The sequence below is a fragment of the Centrocercus urophasianus genome, unplaced genomic scaffold (assembly GCF_019232065.1).
Source record: "Centrocercus urophasianus isolate 14NV4802_14NV808 unplaced genomic scaffold, USGS_Curo_1.0 seq_12, whole genome shotgun sequence".
NCBI lineage: Eukaryota > Metazoa > Chordata > Aves > Galliformes > Phasianidae > Centrocercus > Centrocercus urophasianus.
The window spans coordinates 59,083,108-59,098,927 of NW_024884364.1; the positions used below are offsets into that span (position 1 = coordinate 59,083,108).

The window sequence follows — 15,820 nt, forward strand, 5'->3', positions numbered from 1 at the left end:
TAAATTGCTGCATTTCTGTCACTGAAGCTTGTAGAAACACAAAGATTCAAACTATTGTCAAGAAATGCACATTCTACACAACAGCAAAAATAGAGCCCAGTGTAACTAACCTAGACTGTTATACCTTGTGTTGTGAGTAAAAGCTATATCAAAAACCAGGACTCTTATTTCAGCAGATTTTATGTTCAAAGCTCTATATAACTAACTGAGAATTTATCTCTCCACCTTTCTCAGCCCCTGTTTATTTCTACCTTAAGCTAAATGAATTCTACTTTGCTGTCTCCTTATCCAGTAGTCACGTTTATTCATTTATTTCCAAATACTTATCCACATAATAATAAAGCAGATTATTTCAAAAACAAGCATGGCAATCTTCCCCATCGAGGTACTTCAAAAGACAGATACAGATATCATAAATGGAATCTGATACAAAGAAGCAAGCACACCAGACATCAGCTCAAATTTGGCTTTGTAACAGGCCATCAAAAAAGTCAGTATACATTCACCGATGAATTTCAGAAAGAACAGCTCACTCTAAAAAATTTAAAGTACATAAAAAAAAAACCTTAATAAGCTAACCTTAATAAGAGCAACAATCACTCAAACATGAAAGCTGAAAGAATCCCAAGATACTGGTTGATATAAACATAAGTAATGACAGAAGTCTAAGGCAAATCCTAACCATGAGACCAGCTTCAGCATGTCAGAGTTGCAAATACCATCATATGAAATAAGAATCCAAGGTTGGAGACACTACCAGAGGATGTGAAGATGGTGGGTAGAAAAGTTAATTATAATATAAAACAGTACAACAAAAGCTGGATTATTTGTTAGAAGCAAGATCCAATGCTCAACAAACCCCAAACAGCAAGCCCTTCATAATATAACAACCATAAGTCCAAAAGTGTCTTTGACTTCTACGTAACATGAATCACAGTGTGTGCAGTTGTTAATAACTAGAATAGCAATGTCCAGTTGCCTACAAAACATCAAAGCAGGCCACACAGCCGAAGGAATACCCCTGATGAATAAATTACTGTCTAGACCTATGCTGTCAGAGGAGAAGTGAACACATTCCTGCCTCTCTATCTTCACCCATAATCTTTTTGCAATTTTTTAAAAAAACACATGCTGAATTTTCAATATACAGCCACTCTTAAAGGAACAGTTCCCATAAAGGCTCAAGGCTATTCAGATGAGCAGTGCTAAAATCTGCCTTTCCTTTCTTTGCATCAAGATACAGTCAGGCATAAGATTATTCAAATGCCCATATGACTGCTAGCCACAAACAAATGCAAATCAAATACAAAACCACTAAGATTCCTCAGAATTGTACAGCCATTTTTTTTTTTTTTTTTTTTTTTTTTCTTTCATAAGAAGTGCTCAAACAGAAAAAGTACAGAGGGAGAGAAAACCTCTTGTACCTAGCTTGGCTACAAACACTGTATTCTCTAGCACAGATAAAGCTGGCAGTTATGAAGGCCAGCAGGCAACTTAAGGTTTTCCTCAAACCACAGCTATCTAAAGCCAGAGTAGTCAGTGCTTCTTTTCAGAGGATTAACTGTTCAACCGTCTGATATATTCTGCTACAGGAGGACAGGAGCAAACACACCTTGCAAACAACCTCCACTTGTTTGTTTTTTTTTTGTTTTTTGTAAGATAAAGCAACAGGTTGCCCAAGGAGGCTGTGGATGCCCCATCCCTGGAGGCATTCAAGGCCAGGCTGGATGTGGCTCTGGGCAGCTGGTCTGGTGGTTGGTGACCCTGCACATAGCAGGGGGTTGAAACCAGATGATCATTGTGGTCCTTTTCAACCCAGGTCATTCTATGATTCTACGGCACTCATTTTCAAGTTACTATGTAAACTGAGTACATTATTTGTGCCCTTTATACATTTAATCCAAAACTTCATTTGGTAGTTTTAAACACAACTCTACTGCCAAGAAGTGGGATAGGTCACAGTAACATCAGCTTAAGCATTCATTCTCTTCTGTTCTCCAAACTGTATCTATGAACCTTCATACTAAAGTTTATAGGAACATGAGCCAAAGTGCTCTCAAGTAAACAACTTGATGAGGTTGTAATGTTAAAGAATGTAAAGAATCAGAGGTAGGAAGTCAAACAAAGGTGAATTTCTATATATTTTTTTTTCCTCCAGACAACACAAAATAAAGAGATTCTTTTATCCATACCTCACCCTTTAGAAAATTATTTTGTTGGACTAGAAAAACCCACATCTATTAGTGGTTTAAACCTTTACATAAAAAAAATCCCAGGTAATTTAAGAACATACAACTCAAGTACAATAAAAAAAGTTCATAGAAATTTTATTTTCAGATTTTCTATTTCTTACCCTTCAAGTACTTTCATTCCATTAAGAAATTCAGTACCTCTGCTTTTCTCCTTGAAAAAGCACAAATGAAAGCTAAGTGTCCCTGGGCAATTTCTCCTTATATTTTCCCTAAATGCTATAGCAACAGAAATTCTACTGCATAAAGTCACTCAGCACTGCAGTAAACAGCCCCAGGGCTAAGAAATGAAATTTGTATTTTGACCACTTATCACTGTCTCTGGACAATTCAGATCAAGTTAATGACTCACACGAGGTAGACTGTATTTATGACTCACTATGAAGTCAAAAAAAGTTCATAAAAAAATTCAGTGAAAGCTACACACCCTGAGAGTGCACTCACTTTTCATATCAAAAGCACAAACATTGCTCTTCCTAGATCAAAAATGAAGTCTCCTTCCAAAATAAAGTACATATTACACATTTAAGTGTTAAACATCCCTACATGACCTTGTTTAAAGAGGACAGCACATAAACAGGAATTCCTTAAATACTAACCTCCTTTTCTCAAGATTTCTCCCATCATAATAATTTCCATTTTCAAATGAAAAGGACTAACTGGGACTAAATTAAGAGCTATGGATCCAAGCCAGAAGGAAAAGAACAACTTTTTAATCTACTGCAATAGCTCCCTACCCATCCTCCTCTCACCATCTTTTTTTTTTTTTCCTCCCCACTTTTCCTTCCTGGACACAAAACTCTTCATCGTGTTTTCAAACTTTAACAAAACTTTACCATGTTACCATACTATGTATTTTATTTTATTCTTAATACTTAGTCAATTTTGTTTTAATATTTACCCACATCAGCTTACATTTACGTTGTTGGAGTAAGAGAAGAAATTTAATAAGCTACACGCTGAAAGACGTTACAACTTGCTATCATCAGACAATAGAGGACTGGTATCTTAATTATACATGGGACAGGTAGCAAAAGGATAACAGAATTCCCTTTCTTTTTTTGTGCCTGATGATTGGGAAACTGCTGCTAATTCTCTGAAAAGTTCTTAAGTGTCAGTAAGAACAAAAGTAATGGAGGAAAGATTAGGAAAGCTGACAAACCAATGTAGCTGTGGTATAAGCTACTACCACCTGGAGCCAATTAGTAAGATCTTGGTCCTATTCTCCTGCCAGCGAAAACACAAATTTCAAGTAAAGTAATGGATAGTAACTGAACCAATGCATTATCAGAACAGAGAAGGAACACATTTGCAAAACTGTTTCAGCAGCACTGTCAGGAATTCATCACAAGCAATAGCACAGGAGATGCAATTACTATAGATTTTTCCTGTGAAATCTGGCCCATGAGAATACAGCCTGAGTAATAACTGAAAAAAATACAGCCTCAGATTCACTTTTTGTTTCAAATTAAAAAAAAAAAAAAAAAACACAAAAAAACCTAGATTGCCAGAAATACACAAGAAATAGAGCAAAATCACCAAAACTCCAGCATAATTAGATTAACTTTTTCACTCATTCATTATACACTGATATATTCCCAAAGCCTATATATGCCTAAGTATTTTTTAAATAGCTGTCTTACAAGCTGGCATAACAGTCTGATGCTTTATGATAGTTCAGAGGATCAGTTACTCCTACATCTTTGAAGTGAAATGGTTTTTGCTTTGTTGTTGTTGGAATTTTGTGCTGACATTTTCCTAATCTATGGGCAAAGGAATGCTCATACCTAAACCAGGCACGTTGTTTTCCATTGAAAAAAATGTAAGGTAACAGAAAAGCAAGTTGACTTGCACTATGAAAGTGCTTACATTCCTCTGCAGGAGGTACACAATCCACAGTACCAACACCCTTACGTTAAGCTTCTCAAATCAAGATGCAGATTCTGTGCATGTGAGCACGTGCATACACAAAGGAATATGAAATAACACATGGGACAGACTGATCTTTCGCCATTCTGCCTTCTCACAAGATCACTCATGTGAAGGAAATATTAAACATTTCCTTCTCCCACCCAATCAGAAAGGATGAACATTCTGATTGAAAAGAACTGATTTCAAAGACAAGAGTTATTCTATGAGCTGTGTGGGCTGAGAGCTGAATTTAGAACAATAAACAAAGTATACAGGTAATAGATCAATCCAGAAGTCAGCACATAGATTTCATTTCTTTACAAACATGCTTATCAACATAAAGCACAGTCAAGTGCAGATACCAAGGCAGTGGCTACTCACCTTCAATGTACAGGGGCTCAACGACATCGTGATTTATCAGTTCGAAGTTCTCATGACCAATCCAGTGCTCCACATTTCTTTTCCTGCCCGTAAAGAAGTTGTCCACAACTGTAACCTCATGGCCATCCATCATTAGTTTGTCAGTAAGATGAGAACCCACAAACCCTGCTCCTCCAGTTATCTGCGTTAGGACAGTTGGTATAAATTTCTTTTTCTTTTTACAGAAACACCAGACAAAGTCTACAAGCATGAAAACAGAAGAACAGTAGCTTTCAGATCCTTGCTTACCTCAGGGGAAACAACTCCATTTCCATGTTCAGTTTTTTTACCCAGTATTTAGGGTATCTAAAATTTGAGAGACATATGCTTCATCACATCCAACCTGAAAGTTCAGCTAACCACTCAAGTCAGCAAAAACTCTTAGATTAGATTATCTTCCTTTCCTCTTTTTTTTTTTCTTCCTACAAATTGGATTGTGCCCTTTTGTCATAGCAAGATCTAAAATACACCCAGAAAAAGAATTCCCTGCGATCTCCATTTCTGAGAGGAAAAAAAAAGATGACAGAAGTTCACATTATTTTTGTTGTAATACCAGAAATATTAAATCCAGCTTCTGTCTGCATTAAATGGAAAACACACTGGGTGTCCTAAGCACTACAAATTATTTCACATTGCAGAGGTGAAAGGCCTCTCATCTGAAATAGCTGCCAAAATCATCCTATCGTTCTGTTCTCAGCCTCACACATCAGTAGCTCCAACAAGCAGAAGTAAATCATTTAAAATCTTCTGCTCTTCTTCCATGATAGAGGGAAAAGGAATCAAGGAAGCAATTTGTTTTTCCCCTTCGTGCACTTAAATTTGTAAGAGCAAACAACATTGAAGAAAAACAAACCATTAACAAAGTGTTCAAGCAATCAGTATTACACGTAGTAGTACTGCAAGTTGTGTCATCCACACAAATATGGAAGCAATTACTTCGTCTGCCCTTTCAAGAACACATACAAGTAATAAAAACTCTGAAGGAACAAAGGTAAAAGGCCAGTGTGGCATATCAAGATACTCTGTATGACTGCATGATAAAATTCATTGTTTGGAAAAGTGATTCAGCTATTGATTTCCACTCTCCAGTTGCAGTGACAACTAACCAAATATAAGGACATGGTGAAGCTGTCAAACAGCAATCTAACACATGGATGGAGTGCTGTGATGACAAAGCACTGTGTGTAGAAGGACGCAGACATCCAAAGTTCTTTCACTTTGTGTTAATCAAAGCTAAACCTTTATCCAGCCCCCTCCCTTTTGGAAAAAAAAAAAAAACCACAACAAAACCAACCAACCAACAGATGAGAATAATTTTTCTGATTTTAAAATCAGGAAAGAAATAAAGGTAACAAACTAAAAAGAAAAGATACTGACATTGGCTTTCTTCTCTAAAATGCAGCTTTCTTTCAGTGCCACAGGTGTTATAGGTACCAAGTTAATAAAGATTTTGTTGGTCTACTTGGTATTCTTTTGCATTTGTCAGTGCTTCCCTGCATGAGATTTGGATATGTGACTCAGTTCCTTGACAAATACAAAGGAGAAACAGGATTTAGGAGTAGCCCTCTGTAAAAGAAAGCAATGATCTTGGGGCTCCCACTATCCCATAAGAGACAGCAAAATGCTAAGAGCAAGGAAAGAAGAGCAATAACTGAGGGAAAACAGCCATTTGCCAGGTATCACCACCTACCAAAGAAAAAATGAACACACAGAAAATCTACTGCCATAAGCTTATCCTGACTTGGAATTCCACAACTGGCAGCCCTGTTGCAAGTTCTAAGGAGCTTGTCTTTTTGTGGTGATCAGGACCAACGTTTCCTGTAGAGGATATGAATCTAAACCAAAAGAAGTGAGGTCAGAAGGTCTCTACTCTGTGAGGGTGAAACCTCACTTGAAGTACTGCATCCAGATGGGGACTACAAGACAGATGTGGACCTGTTGGAGTGTGTCCAGAAGAGGGTCACAAAAATGATTCAAAAGATGTAACGCCTCTCCTGTGAGGACAGGCTGAGAGAGCTGGGGCTGTTCAGCCTGGAAAAGAGAAGACTCCAGGAACACCTGACAGAGGCCTTTCAGTATCTAACAGAATTTCTATAGAAAAAAAGGAACAGGTCCTTTAGCTGGAGAGATTTAGGTTAGACACAAGAAAAAGTCTTTTACAGTGAGGTTGGTGAGGTTGCCCAGACAGGTGGTGGATGCTCCGTCCCTGGAGACCTTAAAGGCCAAGCTGAACCAGTCTCCTAGCAACCTGATCTAGCTGTGGATACCCATTCATTGCAAATGAGTTGGACTAAATGATTTTTAAAGGTGTCTTCCAACTCCAAAGATTCTGTAATTCTATTCCTTTAACTAAGGTCTAGGAAAATTCCCTCCCACTATTTTTACTTCCAGGTATCTAGAAAAGACGAATTCAATACTTGCAATCTATCTAGTGCAGCAAAGCATTAAAAGCTATATTCTTTCACCATCTCCTAACCAAAGCAAGCACCCTTTCACATTATATGTAAGCAAAAGGAAAAAAAAGGAGTGAAAAAAAAGCACAAGCCAATTTTCCTAGAAAAGAAGTTCCAAGTACTTGAACTCTAGTTTTATCATAGAACTGTATTAGCTTTATTAACACATAATTTCCATAGGTATTAGATAATGAACCACCTGGAAAAGGAGCTGAATTTCCCCTGGAAAAGTAAAGAACTGTATAAATTACTTATCATTACTTGAGGCTATGTTAAAAAAAGAAAAGATAATTTTTCATTGGAGCTCTCTATATAACCTTCCTGTAATCACTTATAAAAGCAAGGTTAATATACTTCATTTCTAAATATGACTTCCTGCAAATCACAGTGACATATTAATCTCCAGAATCATATACTGTACATGAATCATTTCCATATCAGAACTGAAGCATTAGTACCTGGGACTTAAAGAGACATTCTTTAGTAAGACCTCATTAAAAAAGTATGTACTTAATTATTTAAAAGTGCCAATATGCCTTGTAACTTCAGCATCTTCTGAAAAGCACAAATATTACTACATTTTCTGTAATAGAGGCACTTAAATTCTTCTCTATTTACTAGACAGGTTCATTTCTGTTTGCAGTCAGATTCAAAACATCTAATATCCCATTTGGAAATTACATCAAATTATTCTGTGCTTCTACTGGTCTAAAATATTGGATTTATAGAGAAATAAAAAAACCACCAAAAACACACAGAAGAACACACAGCAGACTGAGCTTGCGTCAGCCCTTTCATCTATAATACTGCACAATTCCTTCTCTGGTATAAGATAGCCTGTGGCTGGTCACTTCAGAGGACTGAGCAAATTAGATAAAACACACACCACAGGATGAAGTTTAATGGACTGAAGTTCTTTTGAATCAAAGTCCCAGAGTACTTCATCTTAGCTGAGACACCAAGCCTACTAGAAATTATTCACAGATACACAGTATTAGCAAAGGACTGCTAGAATTGTTGTCTGGTCATGCCACTGTTGCAGGTATCTCCAGGTTGCAGTCGGAGTTTGTGGTCAGGGAAAAAAATCAGAATTTAGAATAGGATAGGGGAGTCAGCAAAACATGTAACAAGTCATCTACCAAGCTTCATTTGGCTTGCCAATTCTTGTTGTTTACTCCTGACAAAATTCAAAGTTTACACAAGTTCTCCATATGCTGACTTTCAACTACTCAGAAGAACATTTTTACTACATGATAACAGCAAGTTTCTAAATAAAACTGCCCACTTGAGCTTGCAATTTACTTTGAAGTAGTTCCCAAATGCAATATAGAAGAAATGAGTATATCTCATGACTGTGACTATGACTCATTCGCGCTTTTTGGCAGCTTTCCCTGTAGTAATTTGATCTCTACAATATGCAGACACCAAAAATTAATTTATCTCCAGATCAGCAGAAACACTCTCTTTCCAACACCTTCTATTCTCCATCCAGTACCTTCAAGTGCTGAAGTTTAAAACTCAGTATTAAGAGCTCCTAACCTATTTTTCACACAGAGGGTAGGTGTGTGACACACTGGAACAGGTTGCCCAAGGAGGCTGTGGATGCCCCATCCCTGGAGGCATTCAGAACCAGGCTGGATGTGGCTCTGGGCAGCCTGGTCTGGTGGTTGGTGACCCTGCACACAGCAGGGGGTTGAAACCAGATGATCATTGTGGTTCTTTTCAACCCAGGCCGTTCTGAGTCTATGATTCTATTATCAGCATACATTGATACTTTTCTTGTAAACACCTACTCACTTATTCTAAAAGAACCTTACGGTGACATTGTTACAGTTGCAGATATGAGCAACTAAGGACTTTTCAGAGTAAGGCTCTATGCTACTTTCCTCTCTGTCCATCTCAATTTCAACAAAGAAACAGCCTACAAATCTACCTCCCTCAAGCTGTCACAAATGAATGAAATCAAACTAAACTAATGAAATTTGAATTTCCTTGTCCTGACTTAACCTTCCTTCCTTTTCCACCCTTGAACATTTGTGATGCTGCAAAATAACAAACAGATAAAATAACAGGGAAATGAACACTCCTTCAGTTTAACTACACCTCCTTAACAGCACTGCGGACTTCCAGCCTTAGGAGTAGTTTTTGTCCAACCCAAAACACAGCCTTTCTGCCATGATGTGAGAAATAAGTTTCCCAGTCTACAAGTTTAACACATCTGAGAACACAAAGATCGTTTAAGAATGCAAGTCTATGATGTTAGAAGCAGAGTACAGTGGGTTAATCAACAAGTCAAACCTCCAAACTGGAGCCCAAGTCTAATACCCGTTCGCTGTGTTTGAGCACATCAGAGTGGCTAAGTGAAGCATTAGCAAAAAACTCCATGCACATATGATAACAAAAGTAACTTACTTTACTCCTGTTCATAACTTTAATTATGTATGTAAACTGATCACATCACTGAACTCTTAGTTCCCAAGCACAACTCCCGAGTAAATACAAACTTACCAGGATTCTTTTACGGTCCTTTTCTGATAAAAATTTCACTGGTGGGTATTTCTGGGTAAAACTAAAGAACATTCCAAAACAAAGAAGAAAAAATACATAAGTTGGAGCTTTGCTTCATCTTTCGGACAGTTGTTTTTGAAAAAGAAAATATTATTCTAACAACCTCCAATTTTTGAAGTTCTAAGGTTATGTTTACTCCATTTTCCTAAAGAATCTAGACCAACATTTGAAATTACCTACACTTTGTCAAAGCACTGTGAAAAATATAACATCTGCTCTGCAAGAAGCACAGCAAACTTTTGCTTAACTGATTTTCTAGTGTGATTCACTCAGCTTCTAACAGTTGAAACTTTAAAAAGCAAGCAATCTATTAAAATGTTCTGAACAACAACTAAAAAACTTCTGTTAACTTAGCACTCTGACCTCAAACAACTACACTTAAAGTTTCAACATAATCAGTACCATGCTTACAAGCAGAACACTGAAGAAACTCTTCACGATGCTTCAACTTAAAGAAAAAAAACAAACAAAAAATACTCAATTTTATTAGTCTGGAAGCTAATCTTAAATTTCTTCTCGAAAACTGGCTACATTGGCATTATTCTAATGGTCTGCAAACCATTTGCACTTTAATCTTTTTGAGTAGTTTTTTTTTTTTTTTTTTTTTTTTTCCCCCAAAAGAATTCAATCAAAACTAAAATATCCTAAGAATGAAACTATAACATTTGTATTTTTAGGTGCTCTCTATTTCAAAATCGATGCTCGGAACCACAAATGCTTATATGGATGTAGAATCATGCAACATTTTTCTTCACCCTCCCCATTGGCTGGCACTCTGCATATGGCAAATTTCTCCAAACGAAGATGTGAATTATTATTTTTAAAGTAAGTAGCATTTTAGTCCTGGCAGTATTTCAAAGGTTAAAGTTACTCTTAGCTAAATATGAGAGTGGCCAGAACTGAAACTATGGTTACTCTTCTCCTCCAGGCAATCCACATGCTAGAGATACAATTGGTTGTAGCAAGCAAAAAGTATTTTTCTCAGGAATTCACACTGAGATTACATTTTCTTTTACACACCTCTACAGACTCTATACCTCTGATCCTGAATTGTCTCCTCTGGTTGTACCCCGCAGTACTGGCCCAACAGGAATTTTCAGAGACAAAGCATACATACTTCTGTATTTACGACAAATTTTTCATCCTAGAGTAAAAGCCATTTTCATAGACAGGGGAAATATGGCAGCAGAATCTTCAAATATCACCCATACAGGAAGACTAAAATCAGAAGCTACCAGCACCTGCCTTGTATTGCTATAGGGGTTGGTGACAGTAACTTTAATTCTTTGATTTAAGACCAAGCAATGAGAAATAGCAGTGCATAAGCACAGTACAGACAAGCAGCCTTCCCGTGAAAGAAGGGCAAATCCACTGATAAAAAAAGGCACCTCGAAATTTTATGAAGTTAATTTCAAAAATAAGTGTCAAATAATTTGATATAAAAGTCGGACTCCTCCACTTTTAAGGTCAGGTTACGTTATGCTGGCATGAAGTGACATGGCTGCCAAAGGGATTTCCCAACATTCTTGCACCTTCTATTACACCAGCAATGGCTCGGGGGCAGCCTGCAGGAGTATGATGCTGACTGAAGAGAACACTCATCTTTTGGCAAGAACTCAAGCTTACCTTGACCTAATGCTTTGATGAATACACTAGCCTAGTAATGCTTTTTGCTGTGCAAATTATTAATAAAAACTTTCCAATTTTAGCTTATTAAACAGCCTTCTGTCACAAAACTAGCAATTCTTGACTTATCTGCTTCCCAAAAGCAAGAAGGTGGCTTGCTTACAGATTTTAATCCGCTAATAAAGTGAAACAAACAAACAAGACAAACGCAACCAAATAACCAGTGAAATTACAGAATAAGTTTCTCAAGCAGGATCAGCCTTTAGGCTGATGAGTAATTACATACTGTCATTTTATATAGTTGCAACATTTAAAAATTATTAGCAGCAACATCTTACATGCAGTTGTGCCAGAAGTAAGCAGCTGCACTGTTCAACAAAACCTTAGAACAGTAAGTCTCTGTTTTGATATGAGCCCTAGCAGCTTAAAGCCCATATTTTGTGAAAATGGAATTGTATTTTCAATTCTTACAGAGGTAAAATATATTTTGATTCTTTCTGCTCATTGCTAGACATTTGTAGCAAGAGCCACCAACGCACTGCACATGCAACTCAAAATGGAATGAGCTGCCTGATGGCTCCTGAGAAGTTCCAACTTAATGGTTACACCTAACAACTCAATGTCCATTTGGAAAAAATGTACTAATTGGAAAAAAAGATCAGACACTCCTACCACAATGGCAGAAGAAAATACCTGAACTACCAACAAGTGAAACTGAAGATATACTGGCTATCAGTTAAGGTTAAACAAGTCAATTAACAGATAGAGTACATCAAAAATTTAACCTGAACTCATTTCTTCATAATTTCACTATTATGATTGGTGTAGTAGTATCAAAAGTGACCCCTTCCACATTTTTGCTTTTGTTGTTGTTTGGTTGTTTGTTACGCCATAGAAGTAGCAGGGAGAAGGGTCAACTGCTCACTGACAAGACAAAGCTCCAAACACCGTGGGTGTCAAGCATGTCTCTGACCAAGAACAATGTCATTCTGCACTTTCACCAGAGGAACAGCACAAAACCACCAGTACATCACATGAAACTGTCCAGGCTTAGTGGCACTGCCTAGAAAAGGCTAGATTTAGCCCCTTGTAAGGCAGCACTCTCACCTAGGGAGGAAATAATGTTACAGAATAGACAAAACAGAGATAAGGGAGTGAAACTCATATTACTTAAAAAAAAAAATAAATCCTGAGTTTAAGGTGCTCCTGGAACTATAGCACAGAAGTCCTCCACATTTAACATCTGTGGTTCACCAAAAAGCTCGTTTGCTCTCCTCTGCTGTGTTATTTAGTTTAATTCAAGCAATCACATTCCCTCACAAGCCCTAAGAAAAATGAGTGTGTTGGGCTCATCCAAAGCACGCATACAAAGATTCACAAGCAGATCACTGCAGCTTATCTGGACCATGGTAAATGATCACAAGTATGGGAAACATTTCCAGCTTTCTGTAGTTGAAACCAGTACATTTCAGCACACGTCTGTACTGAACTTAGATAACTACAGTAGCTGTTCACCAATACTAAAACCTGCATATTCCTACACAGGATCTGTGCTTTACAAGAATTCAGCACTCACAGTTACTTCAGTGAGATTGAATCAGCCTGATTATCTTCAGCACTGATGTCCTTCGCCATTCAAGAGCCCATCCTCACTTCAGCATGATAAAAATTGAATGGTATTAAGCAAAACGTGAAAATCTCAAGTCTAGAAGCTACAGAATTAACTGCTACAAAGGAGAAACTGTGCTTTTTAACTAATTCCCAAACTTAGCAAAGATGACGTACCTTTTTTCTAGATCTTTGATTTTCTCCCTTAGAGGTGCAACAGCCTAAAATAAATGAATAATATTTAAACTTTGAAGAACAGACAAGATTCACATCACAAAGCATTCAGATAGAGTTACTTTGGAGCAAAAAATTATGGCAAACAATCTTTAATGAAGAATTTTAGAGAAGACATTCCTAGAAACTTGTACCTCAAACTATTATTTATACCAAAAATCCATAAATCATTTTCATTAAAAAAAAAAAAACAAAAAACCAGAAACAAAAACATCTAATAGCATGAAATCCCTTAGCACAGCACTGAAAACAAAGCATATTCAGAGGTAAGGCAGTTGCTCAAAAGAGCATCCGAAGCTATGAGTACCACAGTCTCGGGGATAAGAACATCTAACATTATGATTCCTACTTGACTTAAACAGAAATAAACACAGAAGCATTAGCTCCAGAGCAGTACCTGTAACTCTCTCAGAACACATGAAATTAAAGAAACACCACACTTGAAAAAAAACTTAGACAATGTAAAATATGTCCAGGCCTTTTAAAAAAACATCAATAAAAGGAAAGCTGCTAGAAAAATACAGCTCATCTACTAATGCTTCTGTTTATATTTTCACTGCATTGAATGAAAAGCACCTCGGTCAGTATCTGTTTCAGGTTCTTTACAACTAGACCTGAATTTCTAACTGTCCTGCCAAGTTTCAACAATAGACTTACCGTCTACAATCATATGTAAATGGAAAGCTATCAGAAGGTTAACACTTGAAATGGTATTAAATAGTAATACATATCAATTCCTATTTGTTTTCTACAAATACCGCCAGTTAGAGCCAAATAATTCAGGAAATTAAGAAATGAACTGAAATAAGCTGCACATTTGTGTCCAGACGAAATACACTATTGTTATTTACTCTTCAAGCATCTAGCTCTGTGGAACAGCAAACAGCTCCCAAGAAGTCATACTCATGAGAGTTTAAAGTACTATACAGTTAAAGTTCCAAAAGCAAGAACCAGGGGTGCCTGACTTCTTAGGGAAGCAACTCTGATCTGCTCAGCAAATTTCAAGTATTTAATCATTCTTAAACAACTGAGATTTTCAGAATACTTGTTGCAATGTTTTCCAGTTAAAAAAAAAAAAAAGAAAAAAGAAAATGCAGAAGACCTAAGAACAGCCTTTCTCCTGATCTTAAGCAACTGCAGTAAGTTGCTTAAGTGTGTCTACAGGAACTGTAGGAACCCAGGATGCTATGTAGATCAGAGTAAATTAGTATAATCTCACACAAACACACATGAAAGTAGTGGAAGTACTCACCTCAAATACATTTATGTCTATTATTTTATTGCTGTTATATAGGAAGTCTAAAAGCATCTTGAAAAAGGATTGCTTGTAAACTTTTACAGTATTTTAGAACAAAGTGAGGCTGAAATTGAAATTCAGAGGTGCTGGTATAGAATTTCTGAACTGCCACCATGTTCAATACCCATATCTACTCAGAAATTGCCAGTACTTGTCCTTATGGCATTTTTTACGCAAACTACTCTCAGCTATCAACACTGCTACATTTGTTCATTAGTTGACAACAAAGCAAAACATATTTGTGAAGTTCCAAATGTCTACTGAAGCACTTTGGAAGAGGGACAGAGGAAAGGATCTGCATACGTCCAATATTCAGTAACTCAAGTCAGTTCTCAAGAGTGATCAATAAAGCCACTGCAGCACATGAGACCACCTCTACTGCTACAGCTCCCCAAAAAGGCTTAGATGAAAAGAAAAAAAAACCAAACAGCTGAGAGTCACAGATCTATGTTAGTAACTCCACTACAAAGAATAACAGTTCAAATACTGTTACGTACAAGTGTAATGCTTTGAATGGTTTTAGTGGAACACAGAGTAATTAGATAAATAATCTCTTTCAATATGAAATGAGCAAAATTGAATCTTTAAAGCAGAACAAACGGCCATTATAAAACTAACCTCCTCTATTTTACTTTCTACCTTCTGATCTCCATTTTCCTGAAGAGACCTGCTGACAAGAAAAAAAAAACAATTTATACACAAGTAATGCTTTCTCCACTGTACCTACATTATACCTTTCCTGTTGAAACAGTAGCTTTATATTATCCTAAATATTATTTAATAGACAGAGAAAATGAAAGTGGTTGGTTCAGTTTCCACTGAAAACAGTTACAGCCTTGTCACAAAGTTTGGCAAAACATGAACCACGCCCATGGGAAAAAAGAAATAAAATTAAAGATGACAGATTCATTTTACAGACAAAAATCAATTTAACTGTACAAAAGTGCCCAGTCATCGCACAGAGAGTCAGCAGTAATATTTTTAAGTGTAGTTCCATTATGTAAATGCTTAAGACAACTTTTCGTAGGTCCACATTTACTGCATGCTAACAAAACATTTTCTCTTAATGCCACAACTGTAATTTTAAATTTAAAAAAAAAAAAAAAAAAAAAAAAAAAAGGACAAAATATGTTGCTAGCTTTGAATTTTAACTTCCAAGGAACAAGGAAAAAACCTATACTGAAACTATTCTGAAGCGATCAGTTGATGGGCAACAGTGACTATTCACATATAGAACTTCTCTGAAATGATGCCAGGCTTGTATACAGAAGAAAGAAAGATGTCATGGTAACTTGTAAAAACACAGGACTGCCTAGGAGTTGGCTTCTTGCATGAATCTGTGTGGACTTGTTGTTGTGTAAAACAACTTAATTAGTTGTGCTCATTCTTAAGTGAACTTCTGTAAACGTAGAATATTTTAATATTTTAACTCTTGAATCTAGTTATATGATTTT

General features: G+C 36.7%; 1 protein-coding gene across 3 annotated transcripts in view; it reads right to left on the reverse strand.

The window, feature by feature from the left end:
* UXS1 (UDP-glucuronate decarboxylase 1) overlaps positions 1 to 15,820 on the reverse strand; it is a 56,323-nt gene that overhangs the window by 26,079 nt on the left and 14,424 nt on the right. For 2 of the 3 annotated variants that reach the window (XM_042809743.1, XM_042809741.1), the window contains exons 3-6: positions 14,985 to 15,036; positions 13,013 to 13,056; positions 9,542 to 9,602; positions 4,542 to 4,722 (exon numbers count right to left, since the gene is read on the reverse strand). In XM_042809743.1, coding sequence (XP_042665677.1) covers positions 4,542 to 4,722; positions 9,542 to 9,602; positions 13,013 to 13,056; positions 14,985 to 15,036 — 338 coding nt within the window. The remainder of the gene's footprint in view (positions 1 to 4,541; positions 4,723 to 9,541; positions 9,603 to 13,012; positions 13,057 to 14,984; positions 15,037 to 15,820) is intronic. The other variant, XM_042809742.1, reaches the window with a different exon arrangement.